Consider the following 26,303-nt stretch of genomic DNA (forward strand, 5'->3'; position numbering starts at 1 on the left):
AGGAGGCCTGAGATGTGTGAGACAAGGTCGGCTCCGGCATCATCTGTTCGGCGCCGACAGCAGTTCGCGCCTCTTTTTGCGCCATTCAACGTGAATGAGACATAGCAGCCACATTACGGGGAAAGGAATCAATTCCGCCTACCACGAGTAATCTACCTACCTACCTACATCAGCTACACGCAAGAGACAATAGGAACCTGCATGACTTAAATTATCGAAATAAATAGTGTCAGGTAGGCAGATATTGCTTTTTCTGATTTGAACACAAGGTGAGTCAAATGTACCTTTGCAGCTGTGTGCATATGATGGCTGATTATTTATTGTATGCTTTATTATGCGCCGATTGGCTGAATGACGCAGCACCCGGCCCTGCCTTGGTCATGGATCTACCTAATGACAGTATCTCCATCCTTTTCAAACTAGGTACGCCAAATTAACGGCGACGTTTTCCTAGATCCAGACCAAGTCTAATCGGAGGGGTGCGGCGACTCTAAACCAACAGAGCTCGGGACAGAGTCAATGTCTTGCGGTCATATACAAATAAAAGTACAAGAATTGGTACGAACTTTCTTAGATAAGAAGGCCAGATATCCAGTCGACAGAACGGTAAGAGTAAAAAAAAAACATCAAAACTCTCAAACCGCCATCTTGAGATGGTAGTATATGCGGTGAGTGCGGATCGAACGCACGACCTTCAGATTAAGATGAATGAAGTTGGACTTCAGTCTGACGCTCTCCCAACTGAGCTATCCCCGCATACAATGGTTCGTAGTGGGCTTTGGTATGTATATTTTTCCACCATTATTTGGTGTTATATCAACTGGCTTTTTCTACAACTATGAATTTTTATCCCATCAGAGATAGATATCTACCTTAAGTAGGTAGGTAGATATCCCTTTTATCACTTTACTGCACTTCTATACTAATCATAATCATCATTGCCCTTGATATAGGTTTCGAGGGTAAAGCGATTGATTGTATTGATGATGTAGGTGGATTAATCTTCAATACTAGAAATCCACTGTGAGGAAGATATGGCCAAGATATGGCCACCCCGTCCGTGGCACCCGCCACCGCCCTCAAGGTTATCACATGCTCAGCAGATCGCAGCATCAACTCTTCTGAAGTATAACCTCTCATTCCCTTTAATAAGGCCCTCTGCAACCATTCAAGCGCCCCTCTGCTGCTGTCTATAACTCTTTCTATCTTGCAATACTTACCTGTTACCCAATTTTGGAACTTGACATCAATGGCTATATATACCCCTAGCCGCGGCCGGTTACACCACGATCCATCAAACAAGCAACTTGGCGATAGGCGGGGATAGCTCAGTTGGGAGAGCGTCAGACTGAAGTCCAACTTCATTCATCTTAATCTGAAGGTCGTGCGTTCGATCCGCACTCACCGCATTTGTTTTGGTTTTTCTATCCATTATCTCTTTTTTCAATCTCAATCTTGCTATCGAGATTGCTAGCGGAGCAAAGCTGTCAATTGTATAATAATCGCTGCCGGATTACACCTAATAAACGTCCTTGTTTAATGGGGCGAATGCAGTATAAGAAATTTCAATTTTGGATGCTAAAAAGCCTAAGTACGTAGTCCTAGAAGCTTCGACACCAACCAATACTTTTCAACATGTGTATGTACACCTTGAGAGGCTTGCGGGGGTGGCAGAGGGGGAATGTCCTGCATGCATGCAGGTTCCTTTTCTCGCCCAGAAGATCCGAACAGGCGCCTCTGGCTTTTGTCGGCGTGGCGTTTTGCCTGCCTACCATTGACGCGATCCGATAATAATGCGTTAAATCTACGCGTCGTCTGACGTCTGATCTGATCGAATCAGTGTTGGTTGAGAGCGTACTAATAGCTAGAAAAGATTTCAAGGCCGCTTCGGTTTCAAATGACCGGAAACGGTAAGAAAAAGAAAATACTTCTAGGGAAACAATGCAGCTTGAAACATGTTGGTTGTTACGTGCAGTACTTAGGTGTTAAGCTTACTTAGTATGTAGTTAGTTTTACTTCGATAGAAGACCTCGATACCAAGACAGTGGTTCGAGTCAGCCTAACTCGGGATGTTGGTGATGAGGATGTGATTGCTGGAGCTCGAGAGGATCCTTTTGTCGATCTTAGGGCTGTGGAGCAAGGACCCTGATGCTGGCCTGAAGACTGAACTACCTACCGTACCTACTGTGCAGATAGCCAAAGTACAAATTACAGGACTGATTACATGTAATCGATCAGGAAGAGCTGGTGGAGGGTTGCACTCGTGTCACAGCCGGTACCTGGCATGTGCAGTAAATTGATTACCTATCTTTGCTGATCAGCAGGTTATCATCTCGTCTTATTACTTACTGTGTTCGGGAGCTTTGTACTTTGTACGAAGCGAGGACTCTATTTCAGGTTGTGTTCCGAACTTTGTGTACCTTGTGGTGGTGGTGTACAGAAGATGCTCGTTGGCCTACCAAGTGAGCAGTGTAAAGGAGAACCCATTCGCGGGAGGAGCACGACGGCTGCGTCACCTATTCCCAGAATATGTCTACGCTAGACTTATGAGGCATAGACAGTACTGAATTGTGGCTAGTCGTGACGTTGCTCTTCCGTTTCTGGATTTGATATGAGGCAGTGAAGACATCGTGCTACAGCTAGCTGTCTCTAGTGTAGATAGATAGTATTCAATGACAACTAGGAAATCTGCTAGAACAACACAGCCCGGTATGGTAAGGTTGGAGGCTTGGACTATCGTGCCAGGTTACTCTCCAGACGAGGACATTGTAGATCCCGCTGTCTACGCGGCTCGAGTTGCTTCACTCGTATGACTGCAGTATTGTGTAGATCACACAACATGTGTGTGGGTAGGATCCAAGAATCTCTTGCTTGGAGTGTAGGCGGACAAAGCAATCGCCATGCACCCTCACCACGTTTCTCGTCCAGCATGCCGGGTCGTCGCATGGATGGATGGAACGAAACGACCTCTCTGCCCGAAGGAGGTTGCACCGAGGAGCGGATGTTTGATGGGGCTGTCAGCTCTATCGCAAGGACTACGGTCAAGAATGACATGATGCTCCCACTCCACGCTTCGGGCAAGCATGGTATCGTTGCTGTTCGGTTTGCGCAGCACGGCACCTACCGGGGTTTGGGTTTGTCTACCTAGCTGCAATGCGGCAGGTCATCTTGGAATTCTCCATGATACCTAGATCTCTGCCAACTGCATGCACTACGATATTCACCAATGCCTGACCTTGAAAACAAGCGTAACCCTGGTTCAAAAAAACAAAATAAAATAAAAATCTCCGATCTGTCAGCAGTAATATCAAAATATCTACCTACACTACTATAGTTCGCCAGGCTTCTAGGATATTTGATGCAAATGTTGGCAGTAGATCGCGTCTACATACTTCTTGTACAGTAGACTAGTTGATGCCCAGAAAATGGAAGCAGCATAATCCAGGTATGTCTCCAAAAGCTAGCTTGGCGTAGCCGATGCGAGGTAAGGGATCCATGCCATGTGTAGCGAGGCCTGACGCAGCAAACCACCCGATCGGAGCACAAATTCACCGGCTATGTCGTTTCGAGAAACGCCTGCAGCAGAGCCGGCGTTTGCTGTGCTACCATTGCAGGTAAGTACGGAGTATACTACGGAGTAGGTTAAATATGAACTACTGTAAGGAATGTCGGGAATAGCATCACCCTTTGAGCAGCGCACTTTTTTAGTATAACGCACTACTTACTTAGATAAGTCTATCAGGGCCGTCCCAGATTCGGCGGTATTTACTGTAGTAGTGACTACTGTAGTTCTGTTTCAGGCGACTCTAGGCACCATAGAGAACGGCCGGCATCCTCCGTAATACCGGGAGATTGCCAAGTTACTTACTTACCTAAGCACTGGCTGTTTGACGCTGAGACTGGTCTGATAGTAGGCAGGACAATTCAATTCCAAGAGTTGACGGCGCCGGTATCGCCGCTGACGAGACGCGGCCATCGGCATTGCGAATGAACCTATTAACATCGAGGCGACGTACTTGGTTTCCACGTACCAAGAGGTAAGCCACAACAGGCACCCGGGAGCCAGGTCGAGTGATGACTTACCAGCTGCAGCCAACGTCTATATGTAGGTATGGAGGTATGAGGTGGCGTTTATGTTGGCGTGCTCTGTACTCATGCAGGTATCCAAATGATAATTTATACTGATTAGGCATCGGACATGTATTCTCACGTATTCTCATGCGAGTTTAAATAAGGTAGGCGTCTTCACCGTCAGGCCAGATTCAGGCCTTCTCATTGCTTGGAAGAAGGCCTGAAGCTTGTCAGACGGCGCTAGGTTAGTTGCAGTCTTAGTGTAGAGGTGTAGAGGTGGAGATGGTAGTTGGTGGTTGGTGGTGATGATCGATGATGATGATCGATGATCACCAACCATCGCCCTACGTGTAAGCCCAGGTGTGCCCAGGTGTTTCACATTCGACCTAGGTATTCTTGATTTGGTATTGTTCAGCTTCCCTCAACGACCAGAAAAGGTTAACAGGTAAAGTCGGTATAATACTTCGGCTATACTATTCGTTCTGTTGGGTTGGTATGTTCTCAGTATAGTGAATAAACTACTGCAAATGGCTGTCTGTGGATCATGATGTTGCACTGAAGCACTATAGATAATACGACGCAATCAATGCATCTATCTGTACTTGCGAAGGAAAGGAACTAGGTAACTAGAAGTACCGTATGTAGTAGGTAGGATGTGTGTATGCAGTGCCGTCGTCGTCCTCGTGCCTATAGTATGCTTCCGCTTTCATACTACGTAGCCGCCTCGCATCGTTCCCCAATCCTATGCCATACCGTCGTCTCCGGTCCCCCCATTCCCCCATCCCCCATCTCCCAATCCCACTCCCGTCCCCGTCTTCATCCTTCCTATCAAGCAGCAGCCAATTACGCAGCATCAGGCCTAAATCCCGACGCTTGAGGATGGCTTGGGCACGTCAACTCACAGAGGACTAGTCTGCTGTCAGCATCCCAGCGGCAACCAGCTAGCTCGAGAGTTGTGCCGACGCCTCGCATTGGACGCCCTCAGAGCCCACCCACGTCGCCGTCGCATGTTCGCCGGCACCTTTGCTGCTCCGCTGGTAAGCTAAGCAACGCAGTAAGAAAAGCTAGGCAAAGCTGAGGTGCGGCAACGTCCACGCCCGCCGTTGGGCGCCAAAGCTGAAGCGTCTCTGCCAATGGGCCTGCGTATTCCAATTTCCGGCCGACATTGCCTTGGCCCTGGAACTCTTGTTCATCTCTGCTGTGGGCTGTTCAGTGCTTGACAGTAAGTACGAAGTAAGTAGCTCCGGCCTGCTGCAGCCTGGGTCTACTATAGTCGGCACGGCTCACTTCAGCCGGTTTTCTTCTTTCCCACCTCGCCCACTAGCGACGCCGGCACCAGGCGAGGTTACGCCTATACGACTCGGGAATGATCCACCACACCCACTGCATGTACGTGTATCTCACTCACACACCCTCTTTGCATTGTACCTAGCCTCTAGCCTGTATGTAGGTCCCTGTACTGTAGGTCTAGGTGGTGTACTATAGGTGTAGGTGTATGTAGGTACGTCTTCTCTTCTCTCAATGCTCCTATCCGTCCCGCCAAACCCGCCGAGCTTGCACAGCGTCGTGGGAACGAAAACCAAGCGTGTTCGAGCAAGATTGGGCGCACACCGTGTCCAGAAACATCCAGTTCCCGGCATCGAATTAGTGCACGGGAAAGCTTGCAAGGGTCATGTTAGTAGTGTAGGTACACGAGTGGACAGAAGCTACGTACGAAGTAGTAGTAGAAACACGCTCACTTCATATTCCTCAGTATATGTTGCATGGGGCTTGACTCGAAAGTACCTGTTTTTTTCTTTTCTTTTTATTTTCCCTCCTAACCTACTGTGGCGTTATTGAAGTTCTCGTGGCATGTTCCCTGTACCGATCGACTATATTCGTTCTATTGCGAGAAGTTTTCTGAATGCTCAACCCTGCACCCACGCAGTCATTCTTTCAACTCTGCTCTTCGCCGGCTTGGCTAGATGTCACTGCCTGGATTATATTGCCCTTCATTTCTTGATTCACACGTGCCTAACGTTTCCCGTGTTGTTTTCCCTCCTTCCCGGTAGCCGGCTTTCGCATATCATCACTGTCGTTTGACACACGTTCCTATTTTTGCATTATCGATTTCAATTATACACATACCATTAAAACGTCATCTAAAGTGAACAGCACTACGCGACCAGTTCGACCGGTGCGAGATACTGCTGCCCTCGCGGATTCGTTCGCTGGCAGTTACACCCAGTTATAAAGAGGAGTTCGGTATTTCGTAAAGATGGATTTAATGGTTGAATCATGCGAGTATCACGGGAGCTTGATAGCTTTCGAGGGACCGCAGGATATCATATCGACACAGCTTCGTCTACTCCCGAACTCATCCAAACTTTTAATATTACCATCATTTCAGGCCTTCATCAAGGAAAGCGACGTCGCTACACAATTCGACGCTCAGTCACTAATTCTTAAAATACACGACGCATGCCATGCCCGAACAGAAATGGCTCGTTCCTTCCTGCGGGAATCCATGCCAAATGACAAGCGACTTGTGTTTATGAACGGTAGTACAATCTCGGCACGGATGAGTTGTATCTCGGCCATCAGCAGGCACGAGACGAACGGAGATATGGACAGAGCGGAGGCTATATTCAACGAGCTCATCGAAAATGGGGCTGTGAGCCTCAAGCGACAAAACCAATTGGAGCAGAATCCCGGAGTAGCTTCGACGACAGATGCCACAGAGGATCTGGATGGGCAAGGTCCTCGTGTTGCAGACGATCCAATATCAAAAGCAATGAGAGCTGCCGACGCCTTGTATCTCGAAACGGAATTTTTACAAGAGACGGACGAATTCGATCTTGTCACTGCAATTCGGCACCGCAGTATGAGCGTACCAGCCCTTCCCTTAACTGATGACCTACGAACTACAACACCCTTCAACATCTTCGGTAGTCCAACAGAAAGTACTGAGAAGGCTCAGTCGCCTAGACTTGAAGAGCAAAACCCACTTCACGATGTTGGGGTCTCGCAGGGTGTAACAGTGGTTGAAGACCAGTTGGCAGGCATTAACAGTGGTACATTATCACCAAACCGTGGTAGTGAGCTCTATCGACACAATCCTTTAAGACCAACTAGTGCTGTTGGTCCGCCGCGTAACGCAGTTGAGTCATTGCCGAGCAGTCCAATATTACTAGGCGAGGCTCGAATTGTTGACTTTCGCCCCTCTCCACCATCAAGTCGTAAGCGCACTTCGTCAGTAGATCGAATCTACGCCACTGCTATCCGAAACCAAGATATTTCGCTTTGCAATTTACCACGGTCTTCGACCAAGCTCGAGGGATCAGCACAGGGCGAGGCGCAGGAAGAAGAACGCGTCTCGCCGAAGAAACCATTACTCAGATCACATTTTTACAGCGAGACATCATATCCAACTCTAATCAAACCCAACAGGGCTATAGTGAGGAAATATGTGCCTCCCAGGCTAAACTTGGACATAGAGGGGGCAAGGCGCTCCGTCTACTCCAACCAGAGCATAGGCGAGAGAACATGTGCACAAAGAGGCACATTAACTGAGCCTCTAAGTAACGTGGTGACGGGCGAGCCAGATGCTGGGAAAGATGATAGTGGATCCTTCCTCGATTTGGAGAACGATGTCGACCCTGTCCAAGAACCTTTTCAAGCAGTCCTTCCAGTGGTTGAGGATTTAGTCATACATTTTAAGGGCGAGGAGAGTCAACCAGCGCTAGAGGCCATGATCCAAACTTTCCAGAACCGCACATCGCAGCTTTCCATGCTTTCTCTTATTTCAGAATTGAGGGGAAGCATGAGCCAAACCATGACCCCTACTACAAGGAGTTCAGCGCCAGACTCGTCTGAAAAGGGTGCTCTGTATAGCCGACGAGTTACTCAACAGTCAACCCCAAGATACAGTCCTGCAGATTATGACCCTTTCGCAGTCCACGGTAATTATCCTAGGCGGCCTGCTTCTGGGTCTTTATCGAACAAAGATACGAATAACCATCAGGAGGCAATCGTCATTTCGACTCCGCCAACTCCCGCTCAGACACCTCCACCGGGGACTGAAGCCATTCCAGATCAGCTTTTTCATGAATTCGATATCAAAGGGTACAAAACAGCTATATGTATCCAGAACGCGTTAAGGTCCATTCTAAATGTTTACTTTTCACCCGAGAACATCGGATATCATCAATTCAACTTTCCACTACTACCCGAGCTTAGCAGCTTTTGGCGGCCCGTGTTTCGGGAGACCCGGTCTCGAGACTCAAACACGACACGAAAGATTGACTTAATACTTGCTTTAGGCACACAGAAATCTTCTGGTAGAGGGCTACTTGGTTCAGTTAGCGGATCTCTAGAAAAACTGGGGAGAGAAGCCAATGGTACACCCCGAACTGGAAGGGTTGACTTGAGGTAAGCCTATCATCCAGATACCCAGCCTGAATTCTAACACTGACCTCGACAAGATATCTTATTGCAAATGCCATGCAAGCTTTCACATCTCAGCCTCTAGCCAACCAAACGCAGGCCAATCCTTTCTCTAATCCTTTGCTCCTTGCAACTCTCATTATACCACACCTTGAAACATACATAGCAGCTCATCCCACCACCCGTTTTCTACTACTCGAATACCCGACGGAATATTTATCGACTGTTCTCTCGTTACAAGACCTAATTGGCGCAGATATACTAAAAGTAGCCGGCATCATTGACCCGGAAACAAACGAGCCGAAATCATACCAGACGCACAGGAAGCACTCGTCTCACAGCATCACAAGCTCATCTGTTTCCTCAGCTGGCCAATCGCCTAGTGCAGAAGCGTCAGAGGTTGCCAAGGGGATATACACATCCCAGCCGTCCTTTTCGAAAGCAAACTTCATCCTCACATCAGGCGCGGAGGAATCCGAGATAGCGACGTTCATTGCGACTATCTGGAGAATATTAATCAACATCTCGGACTTTTACATTCCCGAAAGTGTTACCGTGGACAAGTGGAAGAGTAAACCTAACACCTACTCGCTTCCGTCTTCGTCTCTCATGCCTTCATCAGAGCAGTACGCGCCTTTGCTCAGAGCCGCAGTAATGCTTGGCTTTGCGCCGCCGCTAGAAGACGAGCAGCGCGCAAGCCCCAATTACGTTTCGAGCGGAACATACGCAGATCTCCCCACACCTAGGCAGAGACCCGCGACGCCGATGAAAGCCGTCAAACCGTCCACCAGGGCGGCATCACGCAACAGTAGTTCGGCTGCGCGGCGTCCCGGGACCCCTAACCCGCGCAACAAATTAAAGTACCTCTTAGGTCACGACACCGCTGCATACACAACGACTAGAGACGCCGGAACAGAGGATTCGGTTTCGTATCATGATTACGAGGGTCTGGAAGAAGACGGCCGGTTCCTAGCCGAGGAACGGAAGTACATGCCGCTCTGGACCCAGCAGCACGCAAGCGGCATGCCCAACCGTAACAGCCACAAAGCGCTGAAATGGCTTGGTCTGTCGAATTGAGGCCTTTCAGCATCGCGGCGATTCCGGGGCAGCATCATGAATGCGTCTGCCCCCTAGCAGCACTTGGCTTCATATACATATCACACAGTGTCGGTGCTGGCGCTGGCTTACAACAAGTACCGGTTCTTTGGGACAACTTACCCTCTCTTTTTCTTTTACCCTTTTGAAGACTTGTATGGCATGGCGAATCATTGGGCGGGGCGCCTAGGAATATTAGGCAATGGGCTAGAAATCCCGCTAGGGCTTAATCTCAGGATATTATAAAGGACGGGGGAAAGGGAAGGCATCATTAAACAACATCGATTTCGCAAAGACGGCTACGTGCCTGTTAGCACTATTCTAAGTAACACCTTATTGCTGCTTTCCCCACTCAACTATTTGGACTTACCCCATCATTTTCTATTTCTCTTTTCCTCTATCTGTTGCTTTTTTGGCCTGTTGGCGGGTTGATACCCTGTGGGTGGTTGGCGTCGCTGGTTTGCGCATGATGGTGAACCGAGGCGTCGGAATATATTGGATATTGATCCCGTTCGGAAAAGGAGTCGGGACTCGACATGTTTGGGATCATTTATATCCTGCAAGTGGTGATTGCTGGGAAGGACGGAGGTACACATCTCTATAATGGTTACTATCGCTAGATATCGCTGTCATTAGTCCCCATGAGTATTGGTCAAGTCAACAATAAATCACTCTGATACCCTGAAATCATCATCATCTCTAGGCATGTCTCGTCCGTGATGCTCTCTATCTTTTAACCAGGACTGGTTCCTGTCAAAGCATACTTAGACTATATAAGAGCAAGTGTAGTTTCCATTTCTTGTAGCCTCAATAGTCAGTTAGGAGATCGAATCGCAACCCGAGCGTTTGGAAATCAACTGGCACAAGCGTGGATTAGTCAACCGTTCGGTGAGGATCGACAATCCCATTGGCACCAAACAAGGCCATACGGGATGACTCACCCCAACTTTCTACCTTAATTCGGGCAGGCAATGAGGTCCGTATACCTATCTATAGAAACTGGCTTGAGGTTCATGGTCTTAACATACATGGCCTATAGAACGCGGTTTAAGGACTCTGACAGCGGATGCAAGCAGACGTCATTCTCAAGTAGTTCGCCTTGGCTATTTTTTTCCGGTTAACCATCTCTGCGCGCAACAAACATCAATGGCACTAACATCGTAGTCAACAACACAATATTACCTACACAATTTTATTGTAACCAATACCTAGTGAATGAGCCTTTGGTGTTACTTGATTAAGTAACTTGATCCCTCTTTCTATACGAAAGTCAGCTATGACAAGAGCTAACCATGGTGGATATTCGCATTCAAATCGTAATCCATAACCGTTACCTTGTCTTTGACGCATCAGGTGAACTCCCATTCAGCATCGTGTACGGTCTCTGCCGACGTTCAAAAGACGACCTTGACGCACGGGACATCATCCTGCACACAGCGAAATCCGCGCTGGACGTACCATATGCTATCGCCAATGGGTTGCTTACGCTTCACGAGAAAGATGACGCGAGTGGGGAGATGAGGAGCATTGAACTGGACCTTTTGGATGAACGTAAAGGGGCAACCGACAGCGAAGAAGGAGCATACCTGACTCTCTCATCACCAATGACCAGAACAAAGCACTGGAAAGAAGATATGACGGTGTACCAGTACCCCATCGATTCCAAAAGCGAGCTGGGGTCGCTTTTGAAGCCCGGCAGGGCATACACGATCCGTCTAGCCAGCTCAGATCTAGGCGTGAAATGGTGGCGGTACAGCGATAACAGGAATCCCACAAATAAGGCAGATCTCACACAGGCTTCAGAGACAGCCAGGCTAGTCAGGAGCAAAAGCTCAGGCGGCAAGGCCAGCTTCAAGGTAGTATCATCCTTGACATTTCCTCCGGCGATAGAAATGCACATGCGGCTCTGCCCGACGGATAAAAACGCCAGGGAAGAAGAAGGTAGTAGTAACAGCAATAGCAACAGTGGCGATACTAGCACGACTGCTACTCTAGAAGTATCCGTCTGCAATACTCACCCATCAAGACCTATATCCGTCCAAACGCGCGGCACGCAGCGCTTTCTCATGCCGTGGGGTCCCATGCAGCCTGAGTCCGAAGACGATGATTCGCAAGTCCGCATCATCGATGGTGCCACGGCGCGAATAACTGCAGACATAGAAACAACGGTACGAGCACCTATAGCTAGTCTACAGATCGTAGATATCGGCACCGACACCGTCGTCCGCGCAGCGCGCAAACCAGGTCCATGTCGCGGGTTAACCATAGCCGGCGCAGATCCCCGACCACGACTCAACACGCTCCTCACACTTAGGCCCGGTGAAACTCTCATCAGACGCGTGGATATACGTAATCTAGTCAAAGGCCTTCCGGACGGTGCGTATCGCGTAGAGATGCGACCGCGAGGCGTGTGGTGGTGTTTTGGGGATAAGGATGAGATCGCGGATGAGGATAGGGAGAAGGTAGCTAGGGGATTGTATAAGACTGCGATTCCACCGCTTGTACTGAGGACTGAGGATGTCGTGAGCGTGAAGATCAGGGGTGGGAGGAAGGGTTGAGACAGGGCAGGATGTTGTGTGAATGAGGAGGAAAAGGGTAGGATGAGACGGCTTTACTCCATCTAGAGGTTCATGGACAATCTTCACAATTATCTCATTATGCAAATGTTTTCTAGCCGTTATTATACTTCTATAATTAGATCTAGGCATAATACTTGATCATATTAAGCTTGTGTTTAGGAATACATGATAGTATGCAGTGCAATAACATGCCTATAGTAGGTACGTTGAATAGACACGCAACGATGTATATATACCACAATCATTTGTCTAAAATATCAATCTTCAATAAGAGCATATACATATTTCTCTCCATTTATTAAAAGAGTAATACATTGAAGTAACGTGAAGGATAACCACTTCAACTGATCACCAAATGGCATGTAGATCGGTGATATTTTTTTGCTCCCTCCTCCCTCTGAGGCTAAAAATGCAGTGCTACTGTAGACTAGGGCCCTTCGATATACCTACCTAGGTAAGACGCCAGACATTGGAAAAGAAGAGTTTCAATTGAAACAACAAGGTTTGAACATATATCATTATCCTTGCGGAAATATCCATCGGAGTAGCTATCGAATGATGTCTTTCCCGACCGTGTATGTATTATTATTGTTGCGCTCTCCGCGTTTGGCCATTTCTCATATGACATGATATCAGCTATCCAGTTAGGCAAGCAAGTGAATTTCACTCAGCAATAACAGATGGTAACATCAACCGGTATAAGTAATCACGCATAGAATCAAGCCACATGCGGCATAATCAAATAGGTTTAGATATATATTGAGCTTGCTTCGCCCAATACTTCCATGAAGAGTATCAAAAGCCGGGGAACAGGACGTAAATCAACTCTGACATATCACATCATATTGTCGCACAACCAATTGCATCTGAATCAAGACTCCCAAAATAGATTATTCTTCCAGTTCTCCCTATTGGCCATCTCTTCTTCTAAGTCATATTGTTCTCAACATTATTCAATTCCTCGTGCACAGGTACACCATCAATACCCTTCTCGCCCGTGATATCCATGCTATACACCCAAAGCATATGAAGGGCATATCCATGCTCGACTAATGTCTAACAAGAGTATGCTTAGCCGCTGCAGTATTTGTGAAAGATAGGAAGTATCAGACTGGTCAGTACTCAACTGTAAATACCTACCTAGCCCGCGATGAGCCAGCACTACTTAGATAAGTCCCTATCCAACGGCATGGATTACATACAAATAGCCTTTCGATCAAAGAGCGAACAGACTTCAATATGTGACTCTCATCTTCCCCTCACTAACGCGTAAATTACCAATCTTGGAAATACAACCTCATTGGCACGAGGTCAATATCACCAGGCGATAACACTCACAGAGACACGCATACAACAGTAAGCCTTAGATACAGAAAGCATTCAAAATGGAAGCATGCGAAATCTCTCAGTTATCTCGCCCTGACGACGGCTCTGGCCGGGATCATCCACGGTAGTGACCTAGCTAAGTTGTACAACTTTACTAGCGTGCCGGAGGCAAAACGACAGCCGTTAATCTAACGTATGGAATTAACGGTTTGTATAGTACTTCACAACTAGTTTGTTTATTACAGTTCATATAGAAATAATACTGTATAGTTGAACGTATCATTCGGTATTACAAAGACCTCGCGAAGGACAAGCAATAAATCTACACATCTACACTAGCATATCGTGAACTTAAGCACATGTTATCATAGCCTAACATGCACGGAAGGGACGGTGAGTAGTTCTGCGAAAAGTAATAACATACACAATTCCACATTATATATAACCAGGGCTCTTCCGTTCAAATTCCATTGCGCTTCTAGCATTACAGATGTATTCGATCTACACATCATATATTCTACAGAAAAGGGGGGCAGTACAAGAACGGGGCAAAGGGCGGACCGGAGAGACCTTTTTTTAGGTTAATAAAATACATACATACATACAGCGTGCAGTCCGATCTGCTCTCTGCATTCTGCCTTCTGCCTTCTTTCTTCACCAAACCTGCACCATACCTCGTGCAGGGAAGGGTGTCAGGTAGTCTCGTAGTACGTGTCCAGTATATCCCAGGCAGCACCACACAAAACACAACCTGAGGAATAGCTAGCTGACCTGGCCTTGAATTACAAGCGCCATATCCCCCATCCCCCAGCCCTTTTCCATACCTTCCAATGACTAATACTCATATGCGCCCCTGTAAGGATGGTGACTAACGTCCTAAGCACTTCAAAACAGAGCGCTTTCGAGAAGATAACGCTAAGCCATTTGATACTACTTTGCGCTATTATCGTGATATTCGTCCTAATAAGACTTCGAGGAAACGGCATTTCTATGTATGGTAACAAGACAACTAGACGTCCCCGCGTAGCATAAAAGGTAAGGTTGTCATGCTTAGCTATTTATTGTAAGTGAGAGAAATCCTCCGAACTCAGTCCCGGCGAGGTGCAACGGCCGGCGGAGGAGGAGGAGGTGGTGGTGTCGAAGGTGGTTCGGAACCGGGAACACCCTCTCCAGGAGACGGGGCCTTGGCTGAAGCTGGAATTGTCATTGGCCCTTTGGGGACAAGCATACGGTCAGGTAGCGTTTCACCTCGTATGACCTTCTCAACCTCGTCTTTGCTTAGAGTCTCGTAATCGACGAGTGCCTTGGCCAGCAGATCGAGCTCTTTACGATGATCCAACAATAGTTTTTTCGCCCGCTCATAGGCTTCATTTACGGTTCGTTGGACCTCAGCTTCGACCAGAGCTTTAGTTTCGCTGCTGAGCGTCTCGTATCGGCTACCATATTCCATATTGCCTAGTTTCGTAGACATACCTAGAGAGGCAACCATGCTGAAGGCAACTTGCGTGGCTTTCTGCAGATCCTACATCAAAAGAGTCAGTGTCACGTGGTGACCAGCATCAGCAGGGAAATCTTACCGAAGAAGCACCACTGGTGACTTTGTTTGGACCGTAGATAATTTCTTCCGCAAGTTTCCCTCCCAGAGACGTATCAATCATAGCAAGGTAGTTGTCTACAGTGTACGAGTACTTGTCCATCTCAGGTAGGAAGCCTGTGTGCCCAAGCGACGGCCCGCGAGGCAGAACGGTAACCTTGTACAACGTGTTGCTAGATCCCTTGGTTAGGAGATTGACGAGAGCGTGACCCGCCTCGTGATAAGCCGTCATCTCTTTCTCCTTTGCACTAATCACCATACTTTTTCTCTCAGCACCGAGGATAATCTTATCTTTGGCCCAGTCGAAATCTGACTTCCCAACAACTTTCGCCTTGTTTTTACTAGCATGGACGGCGGCTTGGTTGACAATGTTCTCCAGCTCAGCACCAGATAGACCAGAGGTGGTTTGGGCAATGGCCTTTAGATCAACATCCTTGTCTGCCTTAATTTTCTTCGCGTGATGCTTAAGGATGGCTAGTCTACCACGAACATCGGGAAGGTCGACCGTAACATGTCGGTCAAACCGGCCAGGACGAGTAAGAGCCTTATCTAGGAGTTCGGGGAAGTTGGTGGCGCCAATGATGATCACGTTGGCACTCTGATCAAACCCGTCAAGTTCTGTAAGCAGCTGGTTGAGTGTCTGTTTGACATAGGCTGCATCACGCGCATTACGTCGACCTCCGATGGCGTCAAGTTCGTCGATAAAGACAATAGCAGGCGACTTGGACTTTGCAGCAGCGAAAAGATCTCGAACACGCTTGGCACCAACACCAACGTATACTTCGTCGAACTCACTACCCGACATGTAGAAGAACGGGACACCGGCCTCACCAGCTACGGCTCGTGCGAGTAGCGTCTTTCCTGTGCCGGGAGGTCCAACCAGGAGAATACCCTTAGGGAGTTTGCCACCGAGCTGGGAGAACTTTTCAGGGTTGCGTAAGAATTCGACCATGTCCTGTAACTCTTCCTTGGCCTCGTCAGCACCGTGAACGTCAGTAAATCGAGCCTTTTGCTGCTCAGCCTTAACCTCGCTGTCCACTTTGGCACCGGGCCGCTTGAAGACACTGAGACCTTCGATGATCATTGTAATGATGATGAGTGAGAGATAGGTGATGAGACAAAACCAGAGAATAAATTTGACCCATTTGAAGACACTGCTGCCGACTGTCTCGTCCACGACGACGTGAAGTGGGCCATCCTTTGTGCCACTAGCTTGCGTGCCTTGGTTGTTGGCAACTGCGAGAGTGGAGCCACGCGAACGAGCGGCCAAGGCTTGAGTAACAGCTTGAATTTGGGTAGGAGTGAGATTACCAGGCAGGTTCCGAACAGTTTCGCCGATATCTTGGCCGTCGACGCCCTGGCCAACCGCGGGTGCCAGCATGCTGAGGGCCTTGTGGTAGGCGTCAGTGGCGGCGGGGTTGGTAGCGAAGCGTCCAGATTGGTATCGTTCAATTATGATGGCGGGCATGTTGGCTTTCAGAAGAGCCTGGTAAAAGGCATTCTGGGCAGTTGCGCTTGTTGGGTTCCTATTGGCAGATTGTTCCATATGGGCGAGGAGGTTTCTTGACAAACCGCCGGACTGGAAGGATCGTCGCTGGAATGGAGACAGGACAGCAAATGGGCTCGAAATACAACGAAGGGGAGCAGTCGAGGTAGACATAGATCGAACGGGGAACCGATGGGGATAGAGCCGGTGGACGACGGGATTGGACGCCAGCAGCGCAGCACGCTGCATGATGGATATAGAAGAACGCATGTCAAAGGGACTTGAAATGGTTTGTCGCGAAACAACGGTAGGAGCAAGAGCGGCGTCAAGGCGAGAATCCCTCAAAAACTCGGGAAGTTCTAGTATCGGCGCACCGGAAGCGGTCAAGGACTGGGCGGGTTCTGTTGCTGTCGCCCGAGGGACTTTGGCTTCCTCATGGAGAGAAGGCGAATGCGACTGGGAGATCGGGCGCTGTAGCTTCCTAGAGGACAAGGCATGGTAGGGATAAGCCAGGCTGTTGGCGAGGGACGGCCAGAGCTCGGAGGCCGTGGCGACAACACTCGCAAAGGCAGGTGTTTGTAACGCCATGACAGATCCGGCAGTGTTAGTATTCCCCAGGCAAGTAGATCATACAGGCCGGCCAGGCGGCCAGCAGACTGAAGATTGAGTGTGCGCGATAAGGGCGGTGTCCAATGCGTGAAGATGCGTGAAGGCTGTTAGAGCGATATATCGTGATGTCAAGAGCTCAACAGGGCCCAGAATCGAAAAAGGTAAAATGGGTCGGAAGATTAAAGGCCGTAGCCATATACAGGGCCGACTAGATCAAAGAAGAAAGAAAGACAGTGAAGAGAAGGATTGGTCAATACAATCGAGCGGGCCGGTGGGCGAGGAAAATGGGTGATGGCCGCATTCTCCCACGGCTTGGACACGACACGGATGATGATGCGAAGGGCGAAGTTCTCGAATCCAGATTCTACCTACCGACAGACCCTACAGGCCAGACACAGACCAGACCTGATGGGTCGTGGCTTGTCGAAGGTCACCGAAGCCAGACCTGGCGGTACCTTCCAGTTACCTACCTAGGTACTAATCTAGCACTAAGGCTGCACTAAACGGCTGCTACAGCCCACCTAAATGCCTGCCTAAATAGGTGGTAGATGCAGTGATAGAACACCAGCCCGCTTGTACTGTCCACGTCTCTGACCTCTGCACTATGTACCTTTGTACTTATCAGATCGACCCAAGCCACACCGGTCCGGCAATCGGCGAGGACTGCCCACTTACCTAATCTCTCCTGCCAATGTAATGTATACTTACCTATGAGGTAAGCGTTCTCATTCTATCATGGAGATCACCATTACTAGGCATTCGATAGTACAGGCAAACATCAACATAAGATTCAACATAGATGCCTGCTCGTTGAAGTCTCTATTTCACCATAATACGATGCCTTTCCCCTCGCTACATCTATGTCAGAACATCTCAGATCGCCAAACTTCCGGCAATGCAATAAATAGACTGCAACCAACCCCAGTCTCAGATTAGCTTTCTTTCGTCAGCTCCTGTCGAATTGCTAGAACGCTATCAACAATAACCGCATCTATGCCCTCATTTACTTGTACCTAGAGACCCCCCGTTAGCACAATGCATAGTAACTACGGCCACACTTGTGAAAATTGGCTTACCTGCACCTGTTCCGGGTCGTTGTTCTGCACTCCATAGCTGACACAAACGAGACCCGACTGTTTGACCACCTTGATAAGCCGCGGGCACGTGACGAACGGCGTCGCATTGCTCACGATGCCCAGCAAGTTCCACCTGCTCGCGAATCGGATGGCCTCCTGAAGACTGCTGGCGCGTATGTCGCTGACCGGCTCCACGCCCGCGTCCGTGAGGAACAGGATGGGGATGCTCGGCTGCTTGAAGCTGAGGCATAGGCAGATGTCAGGGTTGAAGCTGCTAAAGATGATGTGACGGTGCTGTGTCAACTCGTACACCTTCTCAAGCACCGTGTCACAGAATGAGTTGAGCTCGATTGCATACGTGTCCATGTAATGCTGCTCACTCTCGAGGAGCATCGGGTACTTCATCTCTATGTTAAACCCCACGTTCTCCGGTATCTTTTTAAAGAGCTCCTCGAGTGTCGCGAAAGGGGCCTGCACGAAATTCCCACGCGTATTGCCCTTGTACCCAGACTGCTTATAATTTAATGTGTATTTCATCCGTTCATCGAGGGTTGTATCCTTGCTTTTGCTCGAGAAATCGACGGAGAGAGAGCGTTGTTTCAGTCCGCCTTCTTTATTGTGAACTCTGTCAGCATTGGACAGCCGACCCTCGGGCGACGCTTTTCGAGATCTTCCATTGGTTCCATCATTGATATGAAGGAATTGCTCGAGGGTGAGTGTATGTACTGGTGCATCAATCCCTGTCTCGCTCACCAGAAAATCGTGATAGATGACGGGGACATGGTCTTTGGTCAGCTGGACATCAAATTCCACATATTGCGCTCCCAAGTTCGCGGCAGCGATAAAAGACGAGACTGTGTTCTCCCCTAACTGGAGCGACTTGTTAGTCAAGTGGTTCTTGCCGAGCCCGCGGTGGCCTATCAGCATAGTCGGCGCGAGCTTCTTCCAGTATGTCTGTTGTGAGTTGATCTCCATTTTAGGATGGCTAAAGGGTGTAATCACAAGGAAGTTGAAATTGACAGAGCCAATGACTTCAAGATTAGATCCCATGATGGGCACGCATATATCACCCTGCAAGTTCATCCGACCCGTACCGAGATTAGGGCGGACCGATGACAGTAGGGCTACGGCCCGGCCGATCTTGTTCTTTTCATTTCCAGAATACGTTGGGACAATATCAAAGAGCATCTTAACCTTGGATGCATCCGAGGTGTAGAATAAGATTGGCTCGGTTGATATATTGTCGTGTACAGGCAGATCAATCGTCGTTGGCTCGCCGTGAGCTCCCTGTGCTGAAACAACTACAGAAAGTGCTGTGTCTAATTGATTGGTGTGCGCCTCGGCCAGAGGAACGCGATCTAGCTTAACCGGCTCGACATCATTCCGCATGTCCATCGAGCCTAAGCTTACCATGACCAGGCACTCACTCCTGAGGTATCGGTGGCCGAATGATTTGATGGGCTCGGTGATTCTGACACTCCCGTTTGATTTCCTATCCTCGAGTGATGAAATCTCCGGTGGAGGCGAGGAACCATTGGACGTCGATTCACCATCTCCGGCGGCATTCATTTTCGGAGACGCCGAGGATGAGGTTGTGAGAGGAGCAAGGAGTTCAGCGACGCCCATGTGACCCCGTAACGCAGCATGCTCTTTTGCAGTCCAGCCAAATGAGTCAGGCTTCGAAACATCGCTTCCAGCGTTGACTAGAAGCTCAGCCACGGGGAGATGGCCATCAACGGCCGCGATATGAAGAGGACTCCAAGAAAAGGACCTTTCGGTCAATTCTAGATCTGCCTTCTGGTCTGGCGATCCTTCAATCAGGACCCGAGCGCACTCAGTATGTCCAAAGCGGGCAGCAATATGTAGTGCCGTTTCACCAGTCGCGTCTTGCCAATTAATATCCACACCTGCTTCTACAAGCATCTTAACGATGCCGACAAAATTTGATCGAGTGGCCATAGCCAAGACAGCACTGGACTGTGATATGGGCATTCTGTGAATGTGATCCGAGCCCTGCCAAATTTCTCCCTTCAGAAGACTTTTTGTTGTGAGTGGGTGACCGCCAATGACTGCAAGATGCAGAGGTGCGTTTCCATCCTTATCCTGCCACTTCGGCGCATCAATACCATCTGTCACATCGAATTGGCCCCAGTCCTGCATCTTGGCCATGATGATCTCGCATAAGACCACAAATCCGTACTGTGCCGCGTAATGGAGAGGTATACGGCCTTGTGAGTCTTTCTCAGTTAGCGCAGACCGCTGCTTTGGCTGAAGGCCGTCAAGAATGTGACACAGGATCTGTACGCTCTCGTCGTCTTTACCTAGCAAAGACAGTGTCGATGAATCAACCCCCGTAGGACTGGCTTTCCCGCTCGGCGCTTGAGCTGGCACAACATAATGGCTATTATATGATGAAGTCGCAGGCAGACCCTTGGCATTTGGTTCTAGGTCGCCAGCCACCAATGTCGATTTAGTACGCCCAATGTGTATAACCAAACGATGAATACAGTTTCGCTCGTTGAAATCGTTAGGTTCGCGGAGAGACTCGAGATGAGGGAGGATATAAGAAATACAAGCCTTCGAGCGGGAGGAAATGGCGCGTTGCAGTAGGCTAAGCAACATGATCTGTGACGCCTCTGTGGATGCTGTGAAGTTGTGCTCTGATAGACTGGTCCGTAATGTATCCACATCATCTCCTCGTATTGAAGTGTCAAGGGCATCGAGGACAGCTTGTGGAACACTGGGCAAAACCTTGGATGTCACTCGCCCCAGCGACCGAACTGATTTCGAAGACCTGTCAGACTTCGCATCGTCGAAGTTTTGGGCATCTCCAAGGACAGAAAGCCATTTGTTTATCTCATTTATGAGACGCACAATGGTTGTGTCTTTTGCAAAAGGCTTTGGGTCAACCATGGTGGTAATGTATTGATCCTGAGTCTTTGTGGGTGCTTGAGGCACCTTCTTGTCCAGTTTCTTGGTGATTTTGACAAATCCTCTCCTGTTAATCTCACCGAACCATTGCAGATTTCTAAGCTGGTTCCGTAATTCGAGCAGAGCATTGATCAGCTCTTCGGATTCTTGATCGTCAAGTTCGGCCACCACTTCTAGACCCCGACCATAGCGATCCTGCAGCAGCTTGAGGCGGCGATGCGCTTCGGCGAACTTTTTATTGTAAAACGAATCGACATCTTCCAGATTGCGGTCCAGAGCAAAAAGGAACTCTGTAGGTTGTTGTCAGGGGACACGCCAGGATCTATAAGACCTGCGTTTTTTGAAAGGGGTAGCACACCTGCAATATCAACATCCTTGCCATCTTGGGCTGTCTTCGCTGCGGCCTTGATCAACTTCTTTAGACCTTTGTAATCAATGTAGGCAGAAGCCCACTCAGGGACTTGATTCCGGGGGAGACTATGATACCACATCAGTGCCACTCAGCTAGATGCATACAGAACCGCTCTTTGGGGTATTAGTTTACCTTCTACCAAACTTCATCTTGTCCTGGCAACGTTCTCAGTATCTTCTATCGCAAGCAAAAACAAAACACTCAACGGAGGCTTCACATCATACCGAATACTATTCTTCTACTAACTAGGTAGGTATGAGGTCGTGAATTTCGTTAGATGCTCCAAGTAGATAATGCGGGAAATCCTCCAACCCAGCTTGATAATGGTAATCAAGCCGACATCAGCACTCTATCTTATACATAGACGTGGCAGTAACTGGTGGAATAGTCAAAACCTGTAGATTTGGGTCGATGAAGTCGAGATGTGAGATAACATGCATTGACACGAATCCAGGGAGACATAGGTTGGACTTGGTTGCAGGTGAGTCGCATGTGTGTGCGTGTGTGGTCTCGGTATCAATGGGTATAAGGTATTCGAAGGATCGTGGTGGAGAACAAGGGGGCGGGAGCTTTTGATGGGATAGACAAAGAAGGTATTGATTGAACTGTGAGATGATAAGACAGCACTTAAGGACATACATACATACCAGGTAGGGATTTTGAAAGCAGGTGATGGAATTAACTATATTGCTGAATGAAGGCAGTGATGGTACCTTATCAGGCTGTATATAAGTACCTCGTTGCGTATAGGATGAGGCCGGCCAGCGTAGGTAGAGAATGTGATATCGAAACGACCTAGTCAACAATAGGTAGCCAGACCGAAGCGCAACTCGCCGAGAGCTCTCTGCTGTGTAAACCGATGCAGAAGGAGTAGTACTGTAGTTACCTAGCTCAGAGCAACGAGTCTACTTGAATAAAGATGAGATAAAGATGAGTGAAGTTGACTATCTCGCACCTCTCTACCCTGGTACAAATGGGTGGGTGATGCAGAGGACCCTTAAAAAAGATTTGGTGTCTGACTTGGTCGACCAAGGTACCGTATGCCTCGCAGATACCTTCCAAAAAGGCTCAACAGGCTTGCATATGGATGTCACTGCAGCCCGATAGGGTACCTATCTCCACTACTCTGCCCACTACAACCACAGATGGACAGCGATGGGCAGCGCTGGCCAACAGAAAAGCGCTGTGGTGGACCGTGGAAGCAGTCAGATCCCTTGATTGGCCACTGCAATTGACGTCATTCGTCATTCAGGGGGAGGGATGTGCCCTGAACAAGCCCTGAACAAGCCCTGAACGAGCCCTGACATGTGCTGTATGGTACCTACATTGGTACATAGGCACTTACTTAGGCATGGCTGGTACAGTCCAGACCAGGTTGAAAACACCACAGGGAGGGAGGGAACCACACAGTAGAGAGCCGATATTCGGAAAATCATAATGGCAGTGCATTAGCAAACAACTCTCTTCTTCACCGCCCATGTACCACGTGCTGTTGTCGTGTGTGCAGACTCGGCTGGTCACGTTCCTCCAATTTGTCAATCAACGTTCCCCATTTTAAGCGTGTCTCGAAGACCATGCATATCTGCGAAGAATACCGAGATCTAGCCAATCAGCCACCCTCTCCTGCCTGGTTATACGACCCCGCGTTGCAAAACCTGGCAACATGGGAAGGGGTCGACTACAGTTCTCGATTAACCCTTCAGATCTCAATTGTCAGGGCATTGTATGGACTGGATTGGATTGGATTGACTGCGTAGAAGGGAGAGTTCCCAGCTGGCTACGACCTACAGTACAGATGGTAGTAGGTACTGCCTCCTATCAATGATCAACCACGGCGATTATGCATGGTCTTTTCCCCAGTATTGACACCTGTGTCTCACTTGATGAATCTTGCTTTCCACACGATGAACATGAAAATTGATATACAAGGAAAGAAAAGTATAAATCCGAACGCATCGGAACGCCCGTAGTACAGCGAAAGGACCTGTTACACGACTATTCCCCCCAATCCCGAGTGACCAGCCACATAATCTCCCTAGCGAGTTGATATGCCCTTATTTAGGGACATCTTCTCAATAATTTACTACATGTCCATGTCCAAGCGGGTTATCGAATGGCCCTGCACCTAGGAAATCAGTCGAAAAAGGTCTATCAGGGTCCTGAAATCTTTCGCCTATGAATTCAGCAGCCGCTTGATAAGCCTCCGGCTGCTCTATGAGAATCACTGGTTTCCCATATTTATCTTGATACTCTGTGCATTGTACACGTTAAATACGGGCCTTTGTCTTGGAGTGGACACTTCTGTACTCACCCAGCAGTGGCATCGTTGAGCATACATTTCCTGTAGTCTTTATTTCTTTCCATGACACCACAGTGTCTTGAATCCCACCCCTCCATCGCCCTCAAAACCATGTTCGTCTGCACGGTATTAGTATGCTCTCACAGCTCTCGGGACTTTGCACTTATGATGCTTTACGTGCCATGGGTCATGACATGATATCATGTTTAACCGAAAGACGCCGAATGAAGCATACATCCCATAACCAAATCCTTAAATTCTCGACTCAAACATACGTGCCTCTTGTGGAATCCTGTCGGAGTAGGGGCCAGCAGCTACCGCGGGGTAGTTTACGAATGTTTTGTGGCACAATCTATTCGTTAAGATTCCTACAAATTACCTAACTTATGATATATATAACAAGGGCTTTTATAGAGGGCTTGGAACTTAGTTATATTCATTAATAATCTACTAGGGGTCTTTAGGGCCTTGATCTTTCTCTTTTTCTCTTTTGGAGTGGGAGATTCCTTAGCTATTTATGCTTATTCAGGCTTTATACAATCTATGACTCCCTTTTATTGGTTAGGCATTTATACTTTAACTGTTGGTCTTTTTGCAACTAATAGATTGTTCTTATCTAATTATTTATAGCCTTACTTTCCTTTAGGGGTAGCATTAATTATCTTTAGTCCTGGAATTTTAGCCGTATAATACTATTTCCCTCCTTTTTAATGCTTAACTCTAAGTATAATTTAGCTCCTTAGGTGGATTGCAAATTTAGGGTTGTGATAGTTTAAGGGTCTACCGGTTTACCTAGGTTTTATTAATGGAATTGTTTAATAAAAGCCTTTACATTAATGCTATTTATATGTTTATATAGTTCTTAAGTCTAGTGCCTTTTAGTTAGTTAACCTTTCTATTTAATTAAATATTTTATATTTTTTTAAGTTTTTAAGGAATTTTTGATTTCTTTTATTTAATAATCTTTGGATTTTATTGGAGGTGCCTTTTGTAGGATTTAGTTAGGGTTAGGTAATGCCTGATTATTAGTGCGGTAAGGTTCGATAAGCAAAATGTGGAATAAATTATAAATTCTTTATCCTTTAGGTAATATAAATTTAATAGTAATAGGTGAAATTACCTTATAGATTTTAAAGGGTTTAAGTATTTTTTTGTTTAGCTTTTTAGTAGGTTTTTTTGTTTTAATGTTTTTTATATTTAATATTATTAATTGATTTTTAGTGTATTAGGGTAAAATCCTTTATCTTTTGTTTACCTATTCCTTTATGTATTATTAGGCCTTTTTTAATTATTCCTTAGCTTCCTTATATATTTGTATTATTTAATAAGCGTATAACTTGTTAGATGGGTTATAGGGTTATACTATAGGAGGGTTATATATAATTAAGTAGTAGTTATAGTTTATATAAAAGGGGGATATATATATTAAGGCTAATATAATATTATTATATATAAATTTAACAATTAATAGGAAGTTCTTTTAATTAAATATTTTATAGTTAATAAATGTTCGAAGATAGATTTTAAAAATTTAGTTAAGTTATTTTATTTATTTATTAATCTAAGGGTGGAAGGCTATACTTATATAGGGTTTAATATTAATAAGCTTTAAAAAGTCCTTTTATAAATAGCTTATAAACCTAAAGTTTCTATTAAAAATTATATTAAAGGGTATACTATATAATTTTTAATAATGCTTGGTAAAGATTTTAATAAGATTTTTAGTTTTCTTTTTTTTAACCTTTAGGGGTATAAAGTGTCCTATTTTTATAAAGGGGTTTACTATTACCTAAATAGAATTATATTTATTAAATAAGAGTAGGTTAATAATAAAGTTTATTATAACTAATTATTATAAAGTATAATATAATTTTATAGGTTAAAGTAATCTATAAGGGGTATATTATAGGGCTTTATTTTATTAATAGGCGTAGCAGCTTTATATAAAGTCCTTTACAATTGCTTTAATATTAAACTATTAAAAGTTCCTTATAATAAGTTTTAATGTTTTATCTATTCCTATATATTTAACTATTTATATATTATATTTCATCCTTATTACTTTTTATTATATTACTATAAATACTTATAAGTATCCCTTTCTATATAATAGGTTATTTATAAATTTTATATCTTTAAAAGGTTTATCCTTTTATAAATAGTACTTTAAATTATCCTTTATTACTTTTTTAATAAGTTTAATAAACTTTAATAGCTACTTAAGTATAAAAAGGTTATAAAGTTATTTAAAGGTTAATAGTATAAACGTTGCTAAATTAAATATTAATCCTTTAAAATATAAAAAATATTTATCCTATAAAATTAATTTAATTAGTTAATCTTTATTCCTTTCTTTTTCCGGGTAATATTAAGCTAGTTTTAATATAATATTAGCCTTTT

General features: G+C 46.6%; 4 protein-coding genes and 2 non-coding genes across 6 annotated transcripts; 3 read left to right on the plus strand and 3 right to left on the minus strand.

The window, feature by feature from the left end:
* Positions 1-664: 664 nt before the first annotated feature.
* On the minus strand, positions 665-756 carry F5B22DRAFT_t134. The gene has a single exon. It is a non-coding gene; the product is annotated as a tRNA-Phe (tRNA).
* A 561-nt stretch (positions 757-1,317) lies between these two features.
* F5B22DRAFT_t132 lies at positions 1,318-1,409 on the plus strand. The gene has a single exon. It is a non-coding gene; the product is annotated as a tRNA-Phe (tRNA).
* A 4,710-nt stretch (positions 1,410-6,119) lies between these two features.
* On the plus strand, positions 6,120-9,769 carry F5B22DRAFT_288472 (uncharacterized protein). The gene is made up of 2 exons (XM_047970385.1): positions 6,120-8,481; positions 8,535-9,769. Exons 1-2 carry the CDS (start codon positions 6,329-6,331, stop codon positions 9,571-9,573), a joined length of 3,192 nt encoding a protein of 1,063 aa, XP_047829182.1. The 5' UTR covers positions 6,120-6,328; the 3' UTR covers positions 9,574-9,769.
* Positions 9,770-10,883: 1,114 nt separating this feature from the next.
* F5B22DRAFT_637486 (uncharacterized protein) lies at positions 10,884-12,876 on the plus strand (the record flags this gene model as incomplete). Its single annotated transcript, XM_047977444.1, has 2 exons — positions 10,884-12,132; positions 12,851-12,876. 2 exons carry the CDS (start codon positions 10,884-10,886, stop codon positions 12,874-12,876), a joined length of 1,275 nt encoding a protein of 424 aa, XP_047829183.1.
* A 1,707-nt stretch (positions 12,877-14,583) lies between these two features.
* F5B22DRAFT_637487 (ATP-dependent metallopeptidase HflB) lies at positions 14,584-16,750 on the minus strand (the record flags this gene model as incomplete). The annotated part of the gene is made up of 2 exons (XM_047977445.1): positions 14,584-15,018; positions 15,074-16,750. 2 exons carry the CDS (start codon positions 16,748-16,750, stop codon positions 14,584-14,586), a joined length of 2,112 nt encoding a protein of 703 aa, XP_047829184.1.
* A 1,260-nt stretch (positions 16,751-18,010) lies between these two features.
* F5B22DRAFT_288543 (Glycerophosphoryl diester phosphodiesterase family-domain-containing protein) lies at positions 18,011-21,907 on the minus strand. The gene is made up of 5 exons (XM_047970386.1): positions 21,829-21,907; positions 21,737-21,759; positions 21,551-21,669; positions 18,262-21,482; positions 18,011-18,198 (listed from the first exon to the last, which is right to left on the minus strand). The coding sequence occupies exons 2-5, from the start codon at positions 21,751-21,753 to the stop codon at positions 18,118-18,120; spliced, it is 3,438 nt and encodes a 1,145-aa protein (XP_047829185.1). The 5' UTR covers positions 21,754-21,759; positions 21,829-21,907; the 3' UTR covers positions 18,011-18,117.
* Positions 21,908-26,303: the final 4,396 nt, after the last annotated feature.

This window comes from Xylaria bambusicola (genome assembly GCF_022495145.1).
Source record: "Xylaria bambusicola strain CBS 139988 unplaced genomic scaffold F5B22scaffold_32, whole genome shotgun sequence".
Classification (NCBI taxonomy): Eukaryota; Fungi; Ascomycota; class Sordariomycetes; order Xylariales; family Xylariaceae; genus Xylaria; species Xylaria bambusicola.